The 20,445-nt window shown below is 43.6% G+C and overlaps 1 protein-coding gene across 3 annotated transcripts in view; it reads left to right on the top strand.

Moving 5' to 3' along the window:
• Positions 1-20,445, top strand: part of gpc5a (glypican 5a) — a 1,078,596-nt gene that overhangs the window by 285,388 nt on the left and 772,763 nt on the right. For all 3 annotated transcript variants that reach the window (XM_080198140.1, XM_080198142.1, XM_080198143.1), the window contains exon 3: positions 17,534-18,228. In XM_080198140.1, the coding sequence (XP_080054266.1) occupies positions 17,534-18,228 (695 nt within the window). The remainder of the gene's footprint in view (positions 1-17,533; positions 18,229-20,445) is intronic.

The raw sequence follows: 20,445 nt of genomic DNA on the forward strand, positions 1-20,445 counted from the left end.
ACTTAACGATTTCTGCCACAGAATCATACTCTATAAAAAGAAAATGGTCCCTGTCCTATGCACCAGACACATATCCCTGAAAAAACCTTTTTCAGGTATGTATTGACTTCTCTTTTGGAAATTGCTATTGAAAATTCTTCCCTCTCTCCTTCCAGGCAGTGCATTCCAGCTCATAGTAGCTAACAGCATAAAACAAATTCTCCTCACCTTCTCTCTGATTTTTTTGAAAATCATCTTAAACCTTAAGTCTCCAGCTACTGACCAAATCCTTAAGGACACTGTTTCTCCTTATTTATTCGGGAAAACCCTCATGATTTTGAACACTTTTAATCTTGCCTTAACCTTCTCTGCTTGAAGAAGAACAATGTTAGCTTCACCAGTCTCACCAAATAATTGATGTCCTTCATCCTAATATCTTTTGGTGAATTAGTTCTGCACCTGCTCACAAGCCTTGACATTCTTTCTGAAGTATAGTGTCCAGCATTGATGCCATACCAATGATATACAAGGCTTAGCATAAGCTCCATCGCTTTAGCATTCCTATTCCATCTTTTATAAAGGCATAGATCCTTTGGCCAGGAATTTACACTCCCCAAAACACCCGCCACTGCCTGGTGGGTTCTGAGGCAGGCTGGAGGTGGAGGTCAGCGTAAAATGGCATGGATGGGATTCTCACTGGGATCCCACCAGCCTTGACCCAAATGCAATTTTATGCTGGAGGTGAGCAAGGCCTCTTATGTTAAGCCTGCCCATGCCCGTATTAAAGCAATGACCACTTACTGGTCTTTTCCCACCCACCCCTAAATTTTAGGTATTGTAGGCGCCCAATGACTGGGGATGAGAAACTGAAAAGGTTTCCATTCTCAAGCAGGAAGAAGGTGGGAGGAGTGCATCAATTAGAAGGCATCTTCAAACTGGGGGCATCCTGCCTTCAGGGACCTTGTAGCTTAGCGCTCGCAATCCTGAAAGTTCAGGCCCTTATGTTTCTTGGACAGCTGTTTCAACATATCCTTATGGTTTCAAAGATTTGTGTATGTGAATGCTTTAATTTCCATACTCCTGCAGCCCCTTTAAAATTGAATAAATTAACAATATCATCACAAAAAAGAGCACACAATTTGTGATCAGCTACCATCAGAATACAAATTTCTAGGCATACAAAGTGTATTCAATGAGTAAATAAATGTTCTGAGGTACTTCATTAAAGACATTTATGGAAATTGGATTCAAGCAGTAAAATATTAGGAGAAGTGACAATGTTTGTTCAAAATGGTTGGTGTTGTGATCTCAGAAGAAGTAAAATAGGTGGACAGGTTTCGGCAGGAAACCGTGCTTGAAGCTGGTGTGAATTGGGAAATGTAGTGTGAACATATGGCCAGCAAACTGAAGTTTCTTGGAAACTGAGCCACAGAAGTGATCTGTATAAAATCACAAAGTTGTATTGAATCTCCCCAGTGGCATAGTTCACAGCAGATCCTGATATTAATCAGGTAGCACCAACACTTAAATGGCTAGCCCAGATTGTCAGTGACTAATCATTTTGAACATAGAATATAGAACATAGAACAATACAGCACAACACAGACCCTCAATGTTGTGCCAAGCTATGTGTGAACCCAAGATCAAGCTATTCCACTCCCTATCGTTCTGAAACCAAGAGGAGCTCTCCTGGTCCTCCCTGGCTTCACATACAATTAAGGATAAAATAGAGAACTTATCTTTTTATCAGTGGCCTACAACGGTTCCTTTAGGCTGGTCCAGATTCAAATAAATAGAGCACACTTTGTTTCAAGCAGGGCTTTAAAATTGGGGTGTTTAGACTCTAACAGCATATTCTAAGTGCTTATCCGCTGTGCTCTGTGGGTTCTCTTTTCAAATATATCTGGAAATTCCCTGTGCTAATTTCTGAAAAATCAAGAGCTAATGTAAGGAAAATTATGCTGTTACTGCAGTTTTTACAAAAATAATTGACAGCAATAAGAATAACTAGGGATGTCAATAAATGTATTCCAATTATTTTGTTGAGCTTCTGGAAACTTTCCCACACCCTGATTTGAAAACCTTCTTTAAAATTCACATTGCACTAACATTTGTAATTTGGGAATTGTGATTATATGCAGTTCGTTAAAATGAGATGTAAATATGCAAGATAGTGAAACAAAAAACATATTGTAGGAGTAAACTGTGCCTGCTTGGATGTTTTTCCCTAGAATAATGATCATTCAAGACATCTTTAGCCCCCCCATGAGATTAATTGTCAAGTGATTGGATCTTTAAGTATGGTCAAAAAGAATGCTTAAATAGCCTGTAATTAACCACTGTAAAACATAGTCCTTTTTCGTTTTTTTCATTATGATTCATTAAACTAGCAAAGCGAAAGGATCACAAGGGCATTTTCTGTTAAATTAAGATGCTTATATACTTAGTCATCTGGATTTTATTCAGCAGTTCTGACATGAGAGCATTAATGCCTTTGACCGGAATGCAGTTGACTCCTTGTAAACAAAGGAAAGGCAGTCATAATAAAAATATATTAAATAAAAATGTTGGAAAAATTCAGCAGGTCTGGCAGCATCTGAGTTAATGGGCGGGATTTTACGGCCTCACCCGACCCATGACAGGAAAATCCCGCCCGAGGTCAACGGATCTTCCCATTGTCTGCCCCACTCCTGCTTCACTTCCGGTGGGAGCGGGGAGGTATAATTCCGGCGAACATTAACAGTTTCACTCTGCCCCTCTGTCCATAGATGCTGCCTGACCTGCTTTGTTTGTCCAGCATTTCCTGTTTAAATTTCAGACTTCTGGCATGTGCAGCTTTTCTCTTTTATTTAAAACAAGGCAGTGATGCTTTATAATTCACTATCTGCCATAGTAAAAAAATCAGATTAAGTTTGTTCTTTTCATTCCTGTTTGTGGGATATTGTGTTCAATCTTGCTGCTAATTTGGCGACAAAATAACATTATCTGCACTTGAGGATTTGTTAAGGTACAAAATGAATAAGTATAAGTGAACTCTCTCTTTTCTCCTATTTTCATTTTCTTAAACTGTTCATGGTTTGTGAAAATAATTTGAATACCAACTGGAGGATGAATTTAATAAGGTTCTGAAATTTCACACAAAACCCACTAAATTATATTGAATTCCTCAAGTGAATCAAGGTAGGAGAAAGTAACACTGATTAAGATTAGACTTTTCAAGGTCCTGAGGCAAAGGCACACAGACAAAGCACAAAGAATTGGATCTTTACCTTTAGGTAGTTCCAGTGATTAGTTAAGGAAAATGGCATTTGTAAAATGTTGTGGCTTCCTTGAATCACTGACATCAAGAATTTCCAGTAAAGGTAAGTTTGTTTCTGGGCTCAACAGCTACATACAGTGCTTATGCTCTGCCCAAAATCCTGGAGATGAGTCCCGTACTCCTGCCATGTGACCTCTTATGCAGCCATATCATTACATACTTAACTGACACTGTACATATTCCCTGTTTATTTGGGACATTTGGTGACATCAGATATAATAGTGTGCATCATAAGAATCTTCGTACAGGCCATTGTGTGACATACAATTAAATAAACAGACAATTCATAACTATTTACATATATAGAGGCACAGACTAGTGCCTAGCCCATCGCAGCTCCTTCTCAACAACAACTCCCTGCCCCATCTGCTGGGCTAAGTGATAATAAAGGCCTGGAATCTTCTGTTCAGCCTGTGCAGGTGCCCTGAGCATGTGATTACACTGGTTGGTAGTGTTGTAGTATTCCTGTGACCAGCGTCCTCACTGATAGCAACATGAGATGTTTCATTTGTGTGTTCATCAGATGTAGGATTCATTGCATTGGCCTCTGTCGGAGGCTTCATATCCACTGAAGTCAGGAGCTGGTGTCATGGGCTGGATGACTGAAAAGGTTTGTTACCTGTTGGTGCTGGTTCTGCTAATTGCTGAGGGTTACGGCGCTTCCTAATGGATTGACCTGCTGTTAGAGGGATGCGTCTATGGGCACCTCAATCATAGTGCATTTTGCTTTTCAATCTGCCTCATTCACATTGGTTTCAAGTTTAGGCTACGGTGGAGCTTTGATAATAGGACCGAGTGTCCCAGAAAAAAGTTGTTGTGCTGTCAAGGGCAGGCCCTGTCGTGTAGATTTCACAGATTAAGGAGTGCAGCATGGTAGTCTGTGCAATCCGTGCCCATTTCTCTGGAAGTTATGTGGCTGCACCAACTGCCCATTCCATCAAACTGTTTGACTATGGATTTAAGGGGCTGCTCGTAGTGTGCTCAAAGCATCATGTGCAGCAAAGTTGCAAAATCAATAGAGATGAATTAGAGAATTCTTTGTTATGAGTCTCTGTTCCATTCAGCTGTCAGTTGCTATGAGTGACCATGGAATGTGCAGGACCTCGTGTAGATGCAACGGCTCCTTTGCTTGATGTGGCTTGAGTGCATTGCAAGGTGTGTTCCCTTTCCATGTCTGCTTGCATGGAAAGCCAGTTCAGTGATCCCTTGACCCTGTACCTGATGCTTCCATCCAAAGAAACCCATGGTACAGTTGTGTGCATTGCTTCTGGAGGGCAGTTTGAATGACAAACCGCTGACCATGCAGCATCAGTCCATTCTGTACAGTCAGTTCACCCCTGATGGTGAAGAATGTGTGGAGCTCAGGGGGAAGCTCCCTTGAGGATTCTAACCACTCCTTATAATGATGATGTGCATTTGGCTGCAGATGATGCCTGCTTGTAAGCTTTTTTGATTTCCTCAGTTGAACAAGAGGACAACACCTGTCTAATATCCATGTCTTCTTCACAATCTGTCTGACCTGTGGTAGAAATTTATGAAGAGGACATCAGCCAAGTACAACTGCTTCCATATTTATAAACAACGCTGAGGTTGTACCATTGTGACCTTAGCAGCCTGCATTGTAGCTATGCAGACAGAGTGTGCAGAGGTTTCTTTAAGATAATTGTGAGTGGCTGGTGATCTGTTTTAGTAAGAAGTCTCACAACACCAGGTTAAAGTCCAACAGGTTTATTTAGTAGCAAAAGGCACTGGTTTTTGGAGCGCTGCTCCTTCGTCAGGTAAGTGGGAGTTCTGTTCACAAGCGAGGCATATAAAGACACCAACTCATCTTACAAAATAATGGTTGGAATGCGAGTCTTTACAAGTAATCAAGTCTTAAAGGTACAGACAATCTGAGTGGAGACAGGATGAAGCACAGGTTAAAGAGATGTTTATTGTCTCCAGCCAGGGCAGTTAGTGAGATTTTGCAAGCCCAGGCAAGTCGTGGGGGTTACAGATAGTGTGACATGAACCCAAGATTCCGGTTGAGGCCGTCCTCATGTGTGCGGAACTTGGCTATCAGTCTCTGTTCAGCGACTCTGCACTGTCATGTATCATGAAGACCGCCTTGGAGAATGCTTAACTGAAGATCAGAGGCCGAATGCAGATGACTGCTGACATGTTCCCCAACAGGGAAAGAACACTGTTGCCTGGTGATTGTCGAGCTGTGTTCATTCATCTGTTGTAGCATCTGCATAGTCTCCCCAGTGTACCATGCCTTGAGACATCCTTTCCTGCAGCGTATCAGGTAGACAACATTGGCTGAGTTGCAAGAGTATGTACCATGTACCTGGTGAATGGTGTTCTCATGTGAGATGTTGGCATCCGTGTCGATGATCTGGCACGACTTGCAGAGGTTGCTGTGGCAGGATTGTGTGATGTCGTGGTCACTGTTCTCCTGAAGGTAAGTAGTTTGCTGCAGGCTGTTTGAGGTTGTGCAGTCCGTTTCAGTTGATCTGTTTCAGTTGTAGGCTGATCGTCTATGAAGGCATGACATTTCTGGCAATGAAAACTAAAGCAAGAAGTTCCTTTTTAGTTTATGCAAAATGAGTCTCAGTGCCACTGAAGGCCCTTGAAGCAAAGGTCTACCATTCTGGATGCAGACTGCACCAAATCCATTTTGGGGAGTGTCTACTAATGTGGGAACAGGACCTCGAACATCAAAGTATTATAATACTGGTGAGGCTGCAAGTACTTGTTTGAGTGTTTTGCAGACTGCTGTGTTGTGCTTTTACCAGCACCATTCGATGTCCCAGTAAGGAAATTGATGGAGAAGTTCAGTCGTCCCACTATAACTATAGATAAACCTACAAAGATAATGGGTGTAATTTGCCCGCCCCACTAGGCTAGTCAAATAGCTTGGAGAGGCAGGAAATGTAAGCGGGAAGCCAGAAATCAGAATTGGGCCCAGCATCTGGTCAGTTATGATCTTCCTAGGCTACTTTTATTGACATAACGAGCCTCCCCCTGAGAAATGGCCCAAGGCTGATTACAATATTCATAATCCTTTATGAGTGAAATATTCGCCCCGAATTTGTCATCCCAAGAAAATGCTGTAAAGCCTGCTTATCGACAGGAATGATCAGCTGTTGTTATAGCTCTTCTCTTAGCTGGATCAGACCTTACACCATCATCTATCCAGGTAAGGCACCTGGTTGAACCTGAAACTGTATTTTTCAGCTTTATTTGGATGGTCCTGAATCTGTCACGGACAAGATAAAGACATGCATCACGTTCTTGCACAGTATTAACCCAAACCTTGATATCATCAACAATGATCACTCAAGGTTGGCCTGTAAAGAGTTGCTTCATGCACCGTGGAAAATCTCACAGGATGTGGAGATCCCATTGGGCATATGAAGAAAATTATATCTGCCTACCTGAGACATGAATGTGATTAGTTTTGAGGATTCCACATCCATCGGGGTCTGCGGAATTCACATTTTGCATTGAGAATGCTGAACACCTTGGCATTTGGCATGCTTGCTGTCACCTGTTCCATTGCCTTCATAGGGTGAAGTTGCCTGAGCAGTGCTTTGTTCAGATGCAAGAGAGCTGAGAAATTAGGTTCATGCCCGATTTCACGCCTCTCGGGATCTTACTGGCACCAGATATCCAGCGAAATCAGTCTCACACCCGAAAAGGTTGATTTCAATGTTTAAATTCTATTTAAAATATTATTTAAATACCACAAGTAGGCCTGGAATGCAATCTTCCAGGCTCACTTGCTTCTGCGGCCTCACCGGTGAAGGACATCATAGGTGAGGATCACATATGGTCCCCATCAATGGAGTCATGTAATGGCCTCACCATTGAGGCCCCCTGGCATCCTGGCAGTGTCAGACTGGCACCCTTACTGCCAGCCTGGCACACTGGCAGTACCCACTAGGCATGGGCAGGGTCTAATAGGGTGTGGTTAACTGGGAGGAGGTGGGGCCTGAAGGGGACAGGCCGATTGGGGGGTGCAAGCACTGTGCACTCTGGAACCACTATCGAGGTGGGTGGGTAAGGGAGGGGCGTTGCAACCTCTGCAACTGGTGATTGGCCGGTCCATGTAGGGGAGGGGGGAATAATCAGTCCATGTGGCAGGGGGAAGTATTGGCCGCACAGATGTATTATAACCAGGGGTGGGGGGAGGGGGGAGTGACTGGCTGCAGAGACCAGCGGTAGCTGGAGGCAGGCAGTTATAGATCTCTATTGCACAGAACAAAGAGATATGCACATGTGCAATGGTGCCCTGCACTGCAATTTGCTGGCTTTCGGTGTACTAAGACCCACACAGTTGGCGGGAAACAGATCTTGCTTCATTTGAATCGATTTTTAACTCGCCTGAAAGAAAAGCACAATTCTCTCCCGTTTTTGTGATTACACACCTCCCCCCATGTTACAATTGCGTAAAAGTGGTATGCATCTCGTGAGTTTCATTTCATTTACAACTTAGAGGTCAGTAAAGATTACTTTCATCTTCCTTTTACACCACTGGTGATATGTATTGGGTGCCTGTAGCACAAACTGTGTCAAGGATGGACGCGGACAGAAGAATCATAAGGAACGGGTAAGATGGAGGCAGGACCGAGGAGGAGGGAGTCCAGAGGGAGTGGAGGCAAGCTCAACATACTATTGAGGGCATATTTAAGAAACTACCCAAGGAATGAGGCCACTGTTCAAATCCTGTTAGAAGGACTTCATGCCACACATGTCTCAGATTCAATCTGAGGTGGAAGAAGGCTTCTCTGGGCAATGAAGGCAAAGAATGATATGTGGGGCTTGGTAAGTCAAGTAAGGCATTTCATTCTGGGGGTTCAAAGCATCATAGTGAAAGCAAAGGGCATAATTACTTTCAGGAGAAGCAATTGGATCTGGTGCCAGTAATTTTAAACTCATGGAAGGGCCTATGGTCGGTGGGGGAGGGGACTGTCTCTGAAAGTAAGGATGCATGTGGCCTTGAGAAGAGGTGGAGTCAGGTCAGCAAAGGGCAAAGGGTATGTGGACATCAGGAGAACAGACTGGCACAGGTCCAGAAGGAGCAATGACCTGAGCAGCAAAAGGGAGAGGGCCACAAGAAGTAAAAGGTGATCCTGAATAGGAAAAAATTCAAAGAATACCAGACAGTAAGCATTGATACTACAAGAAGCATCCTGAGTACACTGAATTTTCAGGAAAATTTCTTGCTGAGTTAGAAGATGATGGGCCTTCCATACAGTGAAGGTGAAAGGAACTAACTTGTGTGAGAATGTGTCTTGTATGTGCTGGTGGCTGCCAGATTATCACAGGCATGTCTGCTATGTCATTCCCATGGGATGGCCTCTTCATGTGGCTTATCTGTATCCATGTTCTCCTCAGAATTCTTCAATGTCCTCCTCACGTGAGGAGATGTTTCACTCCTCCATGTCTCCCTCAGGAAACACATCTCCCTTTGCAGCATAATGTTATGCAAGGCACAGCAAACAATGATGACCCAGAACACACTGTGTGATGTGATTGGAGAGTCCTACATGACCAGTCCATACATCAGAAACAAATTTTCAGGAGCCAAGGACCTTGTGATTCTATGGGCAGAATTGAATTTCTCTTCTGCAGCACTATGTGAACAGTGAATGCACCATCTGCCAAGCTGGTATTTTTGGGCATCCCGAAGATCTAGCCCTATTAGTGCATGGGATGCCTTCCACATCGTTCTATTATGAGTTCTTCATGGAGAAGTTGGCAAATGTAGGCTACCACATCATTGTAATGCAAAGGTGCCTATGACATTGACTTTGACACTTCTCCAAGTTTGAGCAAGGTCCTCTCCCTTGAAAATGTCCTCCATCAACATGTGATTAGCTTCCTCCCCCAGTCATTGCTAGCATCCATTTGATTTGATTTATTATTGTCTACGCTCATTATTGCATTATCCTTGGTTGGCTGTGGTACAATCGTACAGGACCCTGCAATTGCCAGAAATCTGACAAGTCTCCGTCCTAGATGATATTTGCATTCGAGTGAAACCTTTGGGTCAGCAATCATTCTTGACACAACAGCCAATGAGTAGTTCTTTCCTGCATGGACCTGGCTGAGACCTTAAGAGATTCTTATTTGCATCAGAATGAGAGCATCATTGTCTTCAAGATGGTACAGTTCACAAAACCATTCCACTCTGTATAACCAAAGTCAATCAAAGCTCTGTTATGCAGTGAATTCCACATTGAGTTGACTGCTGTGCCTTTACCCAAGGACCACTTAAAGCTTTGATATAGAGCTAAGTCCATCAAGAATAACACATACCTCTTAAATCAAATATTCTAATTGCTCTTGCAGTCAAATCTAAGGTGCTTGTTGTATCCTTATTTAGTTAACTCAATGTCATGCATGCAGAGAATAAGAACTCAAAAAGGAGGGACGTTGAACCATAAATGCAGGCACATTTTCCCGCTTAAAGACATGTAAGCCAATGGGCTTTGAAGGCTTATATTACAGTTCTCAAAAATAGTTGATCCCACAGTAAAAGACATCCTAAATGACATATTGGACTTATGGATTTAATGTAAATCACAACGACTACTTGTGCTATCCACAAACAACAGCTATCAGTGCAACAGCAACAGTTAAACCAATAATCTCAATGAACAATTCTCTCAAGCCCAAAGCATAAATGCCTGTGATAATTGGCTGACAGGTGTATTGGCACAAATGATGTACATTGCCTGATGTGAAATCATAGACTACTCACTATGATGAAAATGTGTGTGCATTTATGTAAATGGAAATCTGATGGGGCTGTGTTCAGGGCAACATTCTGGACCTCCCACTTCTGCATCCTTGTCACTTAAATGAGTGCAAAATGAAGCAAATAGAATAAAAAATGGAATCCATAACAGTTAGAAATAGTTAGATTCAACATATATTTCCAAAGGTGACAACTATATCTGATGAATGAACATGTATGCCACCAATACTTTATAATTTTCTAACCCTTCTGCAACATCTAGGTGCAGTCCTGATATCTGCAGCGGAGCTAGGAGGCAGCCTGCTGAGCACTATGGTCTGTTTTCTGCTCAGGTATAGGTGCAACCTCCTTGAACTGATGTACTGGAGATGATGGGATCACTAGCAGAAGGAAGTAGAGCAACAAGTCATTCTTGGAGTGTCTTGCATGTTGCCCCCAGATGACTGGCTGACAGTTGTCCTCCCTGTGGATGCCTGATCACCCCTCTCTGACTCCTTGAGGAGAAGGGGTACTGGAGGAAGGTCAAAGGTGGTGTCAAAGATAATTCATCCATTTTCTGCACTGTAGAGCAGTCCTTTTTTTGGCACTATGGACAATATCTTGCCCAGTGACCTTCTCCGAGGCCAGTGTAGTCAGGTAGGATGGCCTCCTGCTCCTATCTCTTGGAAAGAGGACCTCCTGCCTTTTCGGGACAGCCAGGAGAAGATTCTTCAGGGAGGAATCGCTGAAACCTGGGTCCGAAGATTGTTTTCATTTTGGTGCCTTATGGTGTCATCACTTGGTCACTTAAAGGCTTCAGTGCTGTCAAGGTTGGATAGATTGACCTAAGCCTCTTCCCTGCCACCTGTAAAATTGCAGGAAGCAGAGTGGGAAGGCCACCAAAGAGATTTTACAGGCCTCTCCCCCACCTGAAAATCCACCTGTGGGGGAATCATAAAACTCTGCTTTGATTTAGTGCTAATATAGGAAAGGGTTCAAATGCTTCAAAGTGTGCATCAAGACTTTTTAGTCAGTTGTGACATTAACTCAGCATGAGTGATGCTTAAGGGTGAAATGGAAGTATGAAAGTTAATGCTGTCACCAGGTCTGTAAGCAACCCTCATCTCTCCATCTGCATGCATAAAATGACTGCCGTATATCTGACGTCTAAACAGTGTTTCTTTACTGTAGCAATCCATGCATATTCACATGGAACCTACCTCTCTGCCTCTCCCTGGTATTAGATAATTTTATTCTGCAAGCATGCGGACAGTTATGAGTGTGTGGTGCAATTTGTGGAGAAGAAAAGAATGATAACATTTGTGCAGAGTAACTGTGACCAATGGGTGTACGTTAACAATAGGATGAGAGTGGGAGTGTTTGCTGTTCAGATGGATATTTGAGGAAGTACCTGGAGATAAAGGAATATAAAGGAGGTAATAAGCCGTGGATAACGAAGGAGGTGAAGGAAAGTGTTAAATTAAAAGCGGAGGCGTTTAGAGTAGCTAAGAGTAGTGGGCGAGAAGAGGATTGGGAGAGGTTTAAATGTCAACAAAGATTGACAAAGAAGTTGATAAAGAAGGGCAGGAGAAACTATGAAGCTGGGCTAGCGCTTAATATAAAAAAGGATAGCAAGAGTTTTTATAAATATATAAAAAGGAAGAGGCTGGCTAGGGTGAACGTTGGTCCCTTAGAGGATGAGAAGGGGGACTTAGTGGTAGGGGATGGGGATATGGCTGAGGTCCTGAATAACTTTTTTGTTTCTGTCTTCACGGAGGAGGATGTGAATAATTTGCCGGGTGTTAGAGATGGAAAGGTGGTAGGACTGGAGGGTCTTAATGACATTACTGTTACGAGAGAGGCGGTGCTCGACAGACTGGGGCGGGGGGGCTGATTGTGGACAAGCCGCCAGGACCGGATGGAATGCATCCGAGGGTTCTGAAAGAAATGGCGGAGGTGATAGTGGATGCCTTGGTGGTTATTTTCCAGACGTCGCTGGATTCCGGGGAAGTGCCGGAAGATTGGAAAGCGGCTAATGTTACGCCGTTGTTTAAGAAGGGTGCCAGGCAAAAGGCAGGGAATTATAGGCCGGTTAGTTTAACGTCTGTTGTAGGTAAAATGTTAGAATCCGTCATCAAGGAGGAAATAGCGAGGCACCTTGAGATGAATTGCTTGATAGAGCAGACGCAGCACGGTTTCGTTAAAGGGAAGTTGTGTCTGACAAATTTACTGGCGTTCTATGAGGATGTGTCTAGGGCGGTGGATAGAGGAGAGCCGGTGGATGTGGTCTTTCTTGATTTTCAGAAGGCGTTTGACAAGGTACCTCACAAGAGGTTATTGCAGAAGGTCAGGGGACATGGAGTTGGGGGTAGGGTGTTAGCGTGGATAGAGGATTGGTTGTCAAATAGGAGGCAGGGAGTGGGGGTCAATGGGTGCTTTTCGGATTGGCGGATGGTGACTAGTGGAGTGCCCCAGGGGTCGGTGCTGGGGCCTCAGCTACTTACCATTTATATATATGATCTGGAGGAGGGAACCGAGTGTAGGGTGTCGAAATTTGCTGATGACGCCAAGATTGGTGGAATGGCAAATTGTGCGGAGGGTGTGGAGAGTCTACAGAAGAATCTAGATAAGCTGGGTGAATGGGCCAGGAAATGGCAAATGGAATTTAATGTTGGCAAGTGCGAGGTGGTCCACTTTGGTAGGAATAATGGTAGGAAGGATTATTACTTAAGTGGCGAAAAACTGCAGCAAGTGACGGTGCAGAGGGGCCTTGGGGTCCTTGTGCATGAGTCGCAAAAACCCAGCTTGCAGGTGCAGCAGGTGGTCAGGAAGGCAAATGGGATGCTGGCCTTCATAGCGAGGGGGATTGAATATAAAAGTAGGGAGGTCTTGCTGCGGCTGTATAGGGCATTGGTGAGGCCGCAGCTGGAGTACTGTGTGCAGTTTTGGGTGCTGTACATACGCAAGGATATTTTGGCCTTGGAGGGAGTGCAGAGGAGGTTTACTAGGCTGATACCGGAGTTGAGGGGGTTGAGCTATGAGGAGAGGCTGAATTAACTAGGCTTGTACTTGTTAGAGTTTAGAAGAATGAGGGGAGATCTCATTGAGACGTATAAGATGATGAATGGGATGGATAGGATAGAGGTGGAGAGACTCTTCCCGCTCAGAAAGGATAGTGGGACTAGGGGGCACAGCCTCAAGATAAAGGGGGCGCGGTTTAGAACGGAGTTGAGGAGGAATTTCTTCATTCAAAGGGTGGTGAATCTCTGGAATTCTCTGCCCGTTGAAGTGGTGGAGGCTACCTCGCTAAATATTTTTAAGACGCGGGTTGATGGGTTTTTGATAAGCGAGGGGATTAAGGGTTATGGGGAGAGGGCGGGAATGTGGAACTGAGTCTCGACAGATCAGCCATGATCTTATTGAATGGCGGGGCAGGCTCGAAGGGCTAGATGGCCTACTCCTGCTCCTATTTCTTATGTTCTTATGTTATGTTCTTATATAAAATTGCAGGATGTGTTGGGCCTTAATGCAAGTCAGACATTATTGGCTGACACCTGAAAATGGCATGTTATACATATTTCCTGACCTCTTCTTGTTTGTTCTTGGGATGTAAATGTGCTGGCAAAGGCATAGGGCAGAATTCTTTGCTGCGCTGGTCTAAAAACTGGAAATTCCCACCCATCTGTCAATGGGCCTTCACATTGTCCACAACCCACCTGCCACAATTGCAGTGGTGAGCGAGGTGGAAGAATCCTGGCCATAATTTATTACCCATCCCGAGTTGCCATAGAGAGGATGGTGGTGAGCTGCCTTCTTGTTAGTCCAGGATTTTGACCCAAAAGTGATATATTCTGAATCAGGATGGCATGTAATTTGGAGCGGAGGTTACAGGTGGTGGTTCCATGCATCTGCTTATCTTTCTAGTTGGTCGAGGCCATGGGTTTGGAAGATGCTGTTGAAGGAATCTTGGTAAGTTGCTGCATTTCATTTTGTGGATGGTCCACATTGCTGCTGCCATGTGCAGGTGAAGGAAGTGACCATTTGAGGTGGCCGATAAAGTGGGCTATTTTTGGTGTTGGACTGCTTGATTGTTTTTGGAGCTGTATTTTTCCAGGTTAGTGGAGAGTACTTCATCATGCACCAGATTTGTGCCTTGCCTTTATTGCACAGGGTTTGCGGAGTGAGTTATTCATGGCAGAATTCCAAGCCTCTTGACCAGAACTTGCTGCATGAGAGCACAGACCGCTTCAGTATCTGAGTAGTTGCAAATGGTCCAATCAGCAAACATCCCTATATTGAAAACCCAGAAATAGGATGCTAATTCCCTGGCTAGGTTAAAGAGAAAGAAATCCCACAACACCAGTTTAAAGTCCAAACAGGTTTATTTGTAGCAAAAGCCGCAAGCTTTCAGGACAGCCTGTCCTTTCGTCAGGTGGCTGGGAGGTTAAAGAGCCAAGATAAAGTTCCAGATCAAACAAATGTGTTCCTGACCCACTCCTGGCCTATCCCCACTGCTGTGAGCAGGTCAGTTTCAATAAAATTTCACCCATAGTTTTCAATATGATCTTGTGCTTTTATAAAAGCTAAGATCTTTCCTGACATCTCAGTCCAGACAGCTCAATATGTTATCCAGTTGTTATTTTACATTTATATTTTATTTCAAAATAATTCACGTTGAAAGACATTGACTGGCAAGAAGCAAAATGACTGCCTGCATAATGTCAATGCAAACTTGAGGAAATAATTGTACACAGTGAATTGATTGCTGTGTTCTTTCAATAATAAAGTTCAGAATGATATTGTAACGCTGTCAGCCTAATTATACCTTTGATGAATGTACAGATACACGGCTAATGGTAAACATCAAAGCTTGAGTCAGATGATTTATGTTGAATAGAATAGGGGACAGCTTTCTGAATATGCTGTCAGGACATGATAACATTCTGATGGTGTTACAAGGAAATGATGGACTGTGTAGTGCCTTTATTGGTATTACTGTAATTCAACATTAAATTTCTGTTTCAGTCTACCTCTAACCGAGAATTTTAAGCATCAAAATATGATGACAAGAAATTGAGAAGTTAGTCTTCTTGTTTTTCTCTTCAAGACATTACTAATAAACTTCGAATAGTTACAATAGTGGATAGCATAATTAACAAAGTAAATTAAATCTAAGGCAACACTTGCTTGATGAGTTTGTTGAAAGATTAAGCAATACAGAAGAATGAACGCTTCATATAAACCGTGGCTGTAATGGGCCTCTGATATCTGTTGCTTCATTAAAAACATTGGTTGAGTCCAAAAATAGGTTTACAATACCTTTTTGGCTGTTAGAAAATGTATGTTTGTAAACTTAAGGAGATAAAGTTATATGAAAAATGTACATACCCCTCCTTCATGGGCTTCATCTGTTACTCTGTCCTTTTGAGGTTTCCAACTTAACTGCAAGTACTAACTTCTGACATACAATTAGACATCAAAAGATCAAGGGAGGTTCACTGCTGCACCGTGAACTGTGAAGCTAGCTCCAAAAGGTACCAGAGTACTGACAAAATATGTTTGATGTTGGGAGAAGGGTTAAGACTAATGCTTACAAAAATGCAGCCAGTTCCTTGAGATTTGATTATTGCTATTTAAATATGTGTAATTCTGCATGGTAAGATAAATTAAACATGGGTAATTGTCTGCACTTGATTGTTCACTAAATATTCAAACTTCTATTATTGTTTGTATTGCTGTAAAATGTTTTTTGGCACACAATGTTACGTTGTAAAATAAAACTTATACTTTCATCCAGTTCCATTTTCAAGACGATACCATGACATAAATGGGCCAGCAGCAGGTATTGAGTTTTACACCAAATGTTTCTTTGGAACCAGTTATGCTCAACTTACAATGACATTTATGTTGAAGAGAATTCTTAATCATTCACCTAATCATATAAATTTCAGGGCATAATTTCAGAATTTGCTGTGAGGAAGCATAATATTTACATAATCACAGCCAGTGCACTTTCTTTCAAGTGCAGTTGCAGGGGATGGCAAGGTGCCACAGTGGTTAACTGTGCTGCTTCACAATGATAGGGACCTGGGTTCAATTCCCAGCTTGGACTACTGTCTGTGCGGAGTCTGCACATTCACCCTGTGCCTGTGCGGGTTTCCTCTGGGTGCTCCAGTTTCCTCCCGCAATCGAAAGATGTGCTGGTTAGGTGGATTGGCCACGCTAAATTCCCCCTTAGTGTACCCGAACAGACACTGGAGTGTGGTGGCTAGGAGATTTTCACAGCAACTTCATTGCAGTGTTAATGTAAGCCTACTTGTGACACTAATAAATAAACAAATATTTGATTTGTCCTTGTAGTCACAGTTAATTTCTGATCAGTGGTAACACCTACGTTGTCCTTTGTTGGATTCATATCTTTTGAGGATGGGGAGTAATAGGAATTTCTTCCTCCATTAGTTGTTTCACTGCCCACCACCATTTGGCAATGGTAGGAGCTCAGAATTTTGATCTGATCTGTTGTTTGTAAGATCACTTAGCCCTGTCTACAACATAATTCTTCTGCTTTTTAACATGCATGTAGTCTTACACTGTAGTTTCATCAATTAGGCTTTTTTTTTTAGCTATGTCTAGTTTTATTTCTGTGGTGTTTTCTACATTTCTGATTGAGGCAGGGTAGCTTTCCTATCTTAATAAGTTTGCTAACTGAGATAAAGTGTGTTGCTTGATGTTTCATCTCATGACTTGCCCCTAAGCACAGTAATTAGTCAGCCAACACTGAAGGGACACTGCCTTCCCACACCAAGTGGAAAACAAAAAGACTTGTTATCCAATTGGATGAGGCTTGATTGTTTGCCAAACAGCCTTTTTTCCCTCCAATTTTCAATCTTTGTAGTTCTTCTAAAGAGAAGTGTAAAAAGAAAATTAACAAAAACACTTCTTGATGTCCCAGTGAGTTTTCTGCAGGATTGCATACAGCATTGTCCTGCAGATTGATCTTCAATTTCTGGAGACCTGAGGCCAACCCTGGGGGGATGACAGTCTGATGTCTTGATGGTAATGGAATATGCCAGACCCATGAGGTTACAGGTTGCTAGATGCTTATAGGTTGAATACAATTCTACTGCTGCTGATGGCCCATGTATGTCACAGATGCCCAAATAAGGGTTGCTAGATGTGCTCTGAATCTATCCCATCTAGCACAATAATAGTGCCTTACAACACCATGCAGAATGTCCTCAATTGTTTTATAGGGAATATGAAAAGACCATCTATAAGGAATGCCAGTTGGAATTCAGCTTCTAGGTTGTACCAAGTTGTTTCATATTTTGGCCTCCACTAAGTTTGGAAAAGGTATTTTCAAATGGCGTTGAATACAACTTGCTAATTGCTGTCAAAGTCGAACACTTTTACAGAACATGTAGGGAGGATAAAAATGAATTTATATTGTCAGATGTGGTGAAATTATTGGAACTGAATGATTTACCTGTTTATCCATTTTATTGCAGAGACATTTCAGAATATAATTCGCCATGCAGAAAACAACACAAAGATGCTGTTCAGAACGACCTACCGGAACATGGCTTTTCAGACAGCTGCACCAATTCGAGAACTCTTTACTGATGTTGCACTCTTCATTTTTGGCTCTGAGATAAATGTCGATGAATTTATAAACAGATTTTTTGACAGTCTCTTTCCATTGGTCTATAATCATCTAATCAATCCTGCTCTTACTGACATCTCCTCGGACTTTGCAGAGTGCGTACGGATGGCAAGGAAGGACCTAAATCCATTTGGTCATCTTCCAAAATTAATGACAAGTCAAATGACAAAATCTCTTATGGCTAGTCATATGTTCCTACAGGCCTTAAATTTAGGCATTGAAGTTATCAACACAACTGACCACTTGCAGTACACCAAAGAATGCAGCAGAGCTCTGCTAAAGATGCAGTTCTGTTCCCATTGCCATGGCTTGACTAATCGTAAGCCATGCATGGGCTATTGCCTGAATGTGATGAGAGGATGCCTTGCTAATATGGCAGAAATTGATCGACATTGGCGGGAATATATCAGATCACTGGAAGAACTGTCAAATGGAATACAGGGAACTTATGACATAGAACAAGTTTTGCTGAATCTCCATTTATTAGTGAATGATGCGATTATGAATGCACAACTCAATGGGCCAAAATTGTCAGCAATGGTGAGTCCTTGCAATAAGTTTTCTGTTTTATCTGTGTACCAAAACAGAAAATATAGCTCCATTTTCTCGGATTATGTATAATGTGACCTATGTTGTACAGTATTATCCCAAAACAATTCTCAAAACAAGATTTTCTTTGGTTTCAGCACTGCTTTAAATACAGAACAGAGACTAAAACTTGAAAAACATTGCCTGCAGTAAAACTTAAATCTAATCTTTCAGTCTGAGTCAAATCCAAGATCCCAGACATAAAAACAGATGAATGTATGTGTGTGTTTTGTCCATTCCTCTCTGTCCCTCTGTCTATGAGTGTGTATGTGTTCCCTTCTGCAACTCCCTCTCTGTGCCTGGGATTTTCCGGGCCTGTTATGGTCAGAAACCCTCGCCAGAGGGCCACAGAACGGTGTGATTTTAAAGAAGAAATTAGGTATAGCTCTTGGGGCTAAAGGGGTCAAGGGATATGGCGGGGTGGGGGGAGGGAGGCGGAATCAGGATATTGAATCTGATGATCAGCCATGATCAAAATGAATGATGGAGCAGGCTCAAAGGGCCGAATGGCCTACTCCTGCTTCCACTTTCTATGTTTCTATAATGGGATTTGCGGCTGGGGGATCTCAAAATGAGATCCTCCCTGCCCCCTGTTGGCGACTTAATCAGGTTCATGTCCAGTGAGAATGTGAACCAGATTACCATTGATTTAAATAGATTTAAATATGCTGAAACAACTTGACTCGTTACCCCCTGGGTTCGTTGTATATTTCCTTTCCCTCTATCAGCATGACATCACACTGGCGAGAAACACTACTGGTTTCCAAAAACAGAAACCAGCCCGGATGTCTGGTAAGTGAGTATAGTGCCTGGGTAGTGAGGGAAATAACTGGGTACTGTCAGGTTGGCACAATTGGCGTGGGGCCAGGATCAGGACCAGAGGAAGGGCCTATAGATAACCCCAATAAGGGCTTCCTGTTACGCAGGGGAGTCACGATGGTCGGAGGAGGGGATCGTCTCCATTTGTGGGGGGGGGCGAGGGGACCTGCTTTGGAGCAGAGGTGGGGTGGTCCTGATGCTTGCATTGTGGTGGTGGAGGGGTTCTGATGCCCTGAGGCCAGTGATGATGGGAGAGGGCAGTCTTTAACCTCAATTTAAAAAAGGTGCCTGATCTTTGTAAAACGGCCTTGCCAGCATCTTTAGGCCCTGCCCCTCAGAGGTGCTGGCATAAAAATAATCCCCTTTTTTTGTGATAAATTCCAGAAGAGCTGGAGAGAAATCCTGTCTGTTTCATGACAGTTTTCTATCAGAACCTGACGAATTGCTATTTTCCAAGAAAATGATGCCCCTTGGGGTCAACCTTACCAAAAAAATTCAAAGTGCAGGACGGGTAGGAAAATGGGAGAGTTTCAGATCCTTTTTTTTTGGGTGAGTTCAAAGCTGCCATCTGATGCATTCAGCGCATGAAAAATCAGCAGAAGTAGTTCCTCACTTATAGGGGAAAGGAACGGGGCTTAAGTCACCTGAATTCCAGCTGAGAGCAGCAGAGGGCGTATTGAGCATGTGCACATCTCTAGCAGCAAGGACCTGTCACTCAGCCTCTGCTGCTCTCAGCTTGCCTCCATGGTCTCCACAAGCACGCAGCTTCAGAAATGTAGCCGCCTCCCCTCCTCCCCCCAGCTAATGGGGGGCTGCGACCTTTCACAACCCTCTCACCTACCTGGATCGATCCTCCCCCTCCCCTGCATGAACGGCATTCCAAATCCCTCACCATTGCCTGCTAACCACCACCCCCCTCGATTGCCGACCTGACCACCATCCCAACCCACCCCCCCCCCACCCCCCCCCCCCACCCCCCAACCGCCGCAAATACATCCCTGGCCCTCTTCACGATTGCCTGACTGACCCCCCTCCCCCATGAGCTCCTGCCCGACTTCCCCCCATGGTATGCCTGACCCTGCCCCCACCGCCCCCCCAACTCCCCCCAACCCCCACCACCACCACCACGGCCAACTTTGATCGTCCCCTCCCACCCCTCACCAATCCCATTGCAGAGTGGCAACAGGTTCCCCATACCAATCACAATGCAGAGTGGCAGTGGGCATCCCATCACTGACCAGCCTCCAGTACATCCTGCACCCTTGGCACTGTCTGGTGTCCAGTGGGCATTGCCAGAATACCGGATTGGTAATACCAGGGCACCAGGGTGCCAGGCTGGCGCAGCCCAAG

The sequence above is a fragment of the Carcharhinus amblyrhynchos genome, chromosome 10 (assembly GCF_965287045.1).
Source record: "Carcharhinus amblyrhynchos chromosome 10, sCarAmb.v2.hapA, whole genome shotgun sequence".
In the NCBI taxonomy this organism is placed as follows: domain Eukaryota; kingdom Metazoa; phylum Chordata; class Chondrichthyes; order Carcharhiniformes; family Carcharhinidae; genus Carcharhinus; species Carcharhinus amblyrhynchos.